Source organism: Apaloderma vittatum, unplaced genomic scaffold (assembly GCF_000703405.1).
Source record: "Apaloderma vittatum isolate BGI_N311 unplaced genomic scaffold, ASM70340v1 scaffold7623, whole genome shotgun sequence".
Lineage (NCBI taxonomy): Eukaryota > Metazoa > Chordata > Aves > Trogoniformes > Trogonidae > Apaloderma > Apaloderma vittatum.
This window is the reverse complement of record NW_009707441.1, coordinates 28,043-32,749: the sequence shown is the minus strand read 5'-3', so window position 1 is coordinate 32,749 and position 4,707 is coordinate 28,043. Positions and strand designations below refer to the sequence as shown.

General features: G+C 41.4%; 1 protein-coding gene across 1 annotated transcript in view; it reads left to right on the top strand.

The window, feature by feature from the left end:
• Positions 1-712: 712 nt before the first annotated feature.
• Positions 713-4,707, top strand: part of ATE1 (arginyltransferase 1) — a gene marked incomplete at its 3' end in the record, with an annotated part of 30,315 nt that continues 26,320 nt past the window's right edge. Inside the window, exons 1-4 of the mRNA XM_009866194.1 lie at positions 713-774; positions 1,114-1,176; positions 1,872-1,975; positions 2,774-3,046. Of these exons, the coding sequence (XP_009864496.1) occupies positions 713-774; positions 1,114-1,176; positions 1,872-1,975; positions 2,774-3,046 (502 nt within the window). The remainder of the gene's footprint in view (positions 775-1,113; positions 1,177-1,871; positions 1,976-2,773; positions 3,047-4,707) is intronic.

Below are 4,707 nucleotides of genomic sequence, written 5' to 3'. Positions count from 1 at the left end.
GAGGCCGGAGGGGTCTCCGGGGAAACCTCACCTCCAGCCAAGGGAGAGCCATCCAAAAAAACACCGGGAAAGCTTGCTCCAGGACGAAACGCTGTAGTTACTGGAGTGGTGACCCGTGCAGCCCCGGGGTGTCGCTGGCACCTCGCCCGGGAGTTCCCCGGGTGCGGGGTTACCGGGGTTTTTTTGGCTGCCCCGCCTGACCCCCGCTGCCCGGGCTAATCGCGGATAAGAGCGTGTCTGCCCTAAAGCTCCGGCGAGACAGGTTTCACTTAGGCTGAGCTCTGCTGCCCCGGGCCGCAGGAGCTGTTTGGGCCGAGCCCAGAGGGTCCCTTGGGAAGAGTCTGGATCAGCTTCAGCACCTCTGGGGAGAGTTCTCCTGTTTCTGAATGGTCTTAACGAAATTAAGAAGTGATTTCTTTTTGTTGTTGTTTTGTTGGTGTGTTTCTGGGAAAGATAGTAGCTGGAGGGGTGAACTTTTACCTTGTACAGTCGGAGAAATATAGTTGATTGCATCCAAATGTTTATGTTGGTTTTGTTTTTTATGCTTAAAGCAGGTGTTGAAATCAGCAATTTATGAGATGAATATAGAAATCCTTGAAAGATACCTGCTCAAAGGTCACTGTGAGCTTTACAGTAAAATTTCTGTAGAACTTGTGTTTTTAAAACATAAGTGTAGTCACTCAAGCGTGTTATTGTGTTATTTATTCCAGGTATGTGGGCACATTCGATGACTGTTCAAGATTACCAGGATCTCATAGACAGAGGATGGCGGAGGTAAATTTAAAAAGAAAATACAGTCAGTTTAGGTCCAATTTAGAATTTAAATTTAGGTCTTTGAAAACAGCTAACTAGTTGCCCTGAGTAACTGAAATAGAACTATTTGTTGGATGCAGTGCAGCTCTTTGTACCGTAACACAATTTAACGGGAAAATACTCGGTTATTTTAGAGGGATAGTATTTTTGTATAACAGCGAAAAGCCAAAGAACTTGCTGCTTGGCGCTTGTTACTCGTCATGTAATATTTTGATGTTATTTTAACAGAAAAGGTTAGTCTTCCATTTATTTTGTAGTACACGCAACAAATAATCAGTACCTATTTCCTATTATTTTTAGAAGTGGAAAATATGTCTACAAGCCTATCATGAATCAGACGTGTTGTCCTCAATACACAATAAGGTAAGAACCTAAAAGCACTCTCTGTGATTTGACCACTTCATTTATGTTCTACCTTTTGTGTTTGCTGTTGTACATTTGAATAATTTTAGTGATACTTTGAGTACTAAATATAGGCTGTTGGGTTTGTGTGTAAACACAGTGATATTTTCCTGTAAGCAATCTGCTAAGTATGTGCCCTTGCCTTTTGCTTATGGGTTGCAAACCAGAGCAAGAGTCCTGCAATTCCTTTCTCGCTCGCTGGTTGCAGGTGACCCGGTCTGTATCCCACAGATGCTGCTTTAGCAGCCCGAATAAGCGAGGTGGTCAGTTGAATTGGTGTGAATAATCATAGATATGCTTGTCAGACACTGGTAGTTAGTCAGTGCTGTATCTGTGACATAACTGAAAGATTTTGGTGTATTAGCCTCCTAGGAAAGCTTTTTTTTAAGCAGTGCTTGAGGTTACCGTGGCATATTTTAGTCATTATAGTGACATACATGCAAAACATGCTGTAGAGAATGATGTTACGCAGTAAAACGCAATCTGATTTTATTAACTCAAAAGCATTGATGAAATATTTGACCCCCTAATACAGGGAAAACCAAGAAATAGTTAGATAATACGTATACGGTGTGAATTTAAGTAGTTCCTTAACATTTTTTTCTGAAATAATATTTGACAAAAGAAATAATTACTGTTTCTTTTTTCTTTGTAAGGTGCCAGGCTTTGCATTTTCAGACCTCCAAGTCTCACAAGAAAGTTCTGAAGAAAATGTTGAAATTTATTTCCAAAGGAGATGTTCCAAAAACAGCAAATGAAGGTAAGAAGTTCTTTTGCATTTGACAACCAATACTGATGTTCTAAAGGAAGACAAAGTACCTGCTTGAGTGATCTATTGCACTTAGATTTTTGTCTGTAGACCCTTTTATAAAGGTCTGGGTAGGTTGTGTCTTTACAGAATGAAGAGGGGTGTGTAGCCCAGAGACTAAATGATGGAGCTGATTCACTCTTGTGAGAAATACGTTTCTTTATTTTTTTGGGTAGACCAGCTTATTTTCGTTTTTGTCTCTGGGCATGTGTTTTCTTTCTAGCTGGATACTGTAGAGAATTAGACCCTGTTTTACCTCTGTCATCGAAGTGATAATCTGGAGAGGACCAAGCTGGACAGTGAGTGGCAGAGAAAAGGGAGAGAGCAGGGAAAGGAGGGTTTTTCTTCTAGGTGACCGAGCCAGTCACACCCTGTTTATCCAACACCAAACCCAGCTGTTCTCAGCTGTGGTGGAACCTGTGTCCCGTCTCTGAGTTGTTATAGTTTGCATCTTGTGTGTGTTTAAACTTTTTTGGATTTAGTGATTTGGTAGGTGGTTTTTTGGTGTTTGTTTGAAGTCGTGATGTGAGATTGAGTGCCCCGTTTTAGTGGAGACAGTAAAATCTGTTCTTGTAAATGAGTTGGTGCTAGTAATTCAGAGTCATAAAGGAAGCTTCCTGTTTTCAGACTACTGCAAACAGTCACTTTATCTGTTGGAAAATTGAAAATGAGTTAGTTTAATGTTGTATAATGCATGAAGAGTGGTTATACAGAGAGAAATTCACTCATGCAACTTTTATTTATTTACAGAAGAGCCTATGGATTCCCATGTAGACGACGTGGTGGCATGTGATTTCGCATACAGAAGTGAATCTCATGTCAATCAGTCTGAGCTGACTCCCCTGAGTGTGGATCACACAGAGCGAGTGGAGAATGAAGATAAGGACAGAGGAGAAAGAGAAGAAGAGGTGAATGTGCAGAAGGTGGTATCGGGTTCTCTCCAGATATGTGCACGTAGAGACACACCAGTCACTGCAGAACCATCATGTTCGGCCAAAATTGTTCATGCACCACCTAAGCCAGGTAGTCAAATTTCTGCTCCTAATTGGAACACACTGTCACAATTCTGAGAGTTGTTCAAGTCCTTTTTGTCAGTAATTGTTTCTTTTTATTCCTTATACTCTTCTCAATCTATGGAATTAGAGCGTATACATTGAGAGGTGCTGCATGTTAGTTGTTTTCTTAGTTTTCCATGGAAGTTGCATTGATTTTCATTCTATTATTGTTTGGGGTTTTTTTAAATTTAGTTACTGAGAGTATGTATCTGCAGCTGATAGTTTTCTGTAAGCTTTTAAATTGCGGTCAGAAAGGTTGAGATGTTTGAATCTCATCAGACTGGGACCGCTTTCCAGTTCAGGTGAACGTTTGTGTGCAAATAGGACGTACATCCAGCTTTCCCTTTCTTCTGTAGAATGTGGTGGCTGAGACTTCATGTACCTTGAGGTATGGTTTGTAGAACATTGGAAATTGAAGGGAGTTGGACTTGATGACCCTTATGTTCATTACAGTGTTGTGTCTTTTGTTTTGTAGGCTTAAAGAAAATTACATAGCTTTCTGCTGATTTAAAAAAACCCCATACTCTATAAAGAATGACATTTTGTAGGTGAACTTTTTCATCTCTTTGGGTTCTTTCCTTGTTCTAGATTTTAGCTAACTTCAGATTTGAAAAGCAGTGTCACTAGAAGATGCGAAATTACATAGTAATTTCACCTTTTTTGTCTTCCTGTGATACTTAGTACTATGTTTCTGTAAGGGAGGGCGCTAAGTATGTACAAGAAATCAGGCAATCTCCCTCATGTTACTTCTGATGCATTTATGCAGTGCTACAGCTCTCACGTGCCAAAACCTGAAGGTAAACGCTTGTTCATTTCTACAGTTTGCAGTGAAAGTGTGTGGAATGGTGACATTTTTAATATAATTATTAGTTTTTAGTATAATACTAATTTAGTAGTGCAGTCACTTTTTTTTCAATACAGAAGTTATCCCTCAGTCAAGCTTTTCTATTGTAATTGTAAAGATTTCTGAAATGCTGCCTTTGGGCTGAATTCAAATGTGCATCTTAACCCTAAAAAAGGATACTCTCGCTGTCTGTAATTTCATCTGACTGCAATCGCTTGGGTGCGATAGCTGTTATGGTATGTGATACCCTTGGTGTGTGGGGTTAGAGCCTGGAATCTACACCTGCTTGTAGCTTGTTGTGACAGGGAGGACCGTGCATCACAGCTGGTGGGTGATCCTCTGCGTGGAGAGATCAGAAGAGGAGCCCTTGAGGTTCCCAGAGGGAAAAAAAATGTTAGAAGCTGTTGGTACCAGGGTGTGCTGGCAGAGCTGCGGGCTGCCTCTCTTCCAGCTTCTCTTGTGCCCTGACTGCGTTCCCTGGTGGGATGGGACATGGGACGTGGGTGATTCCTGGCAGGAAGGTGGTAGGAGGGGCATGGATTATTGTTTGACCAGCAGGCTGCGCTGGAAAAGGTGGTGGAATTGCTGGCAGGCTCTTTGCGGCCGAGAGGTTGCAGCTGAAACAGCCTTAGGCTTCCAGATTGTGTTTCTAGTTTTATTTTTCTGAACTGCGGTCAGCCAATACGTGGTGAGTAATGTTAGTTAAAATCCCGGTACTTTAGTTTCTGCAGGTGTCCAGAACGAGGAGTTCTGCAAAATCATGGTTGAACAGTGCACTTCCTGCT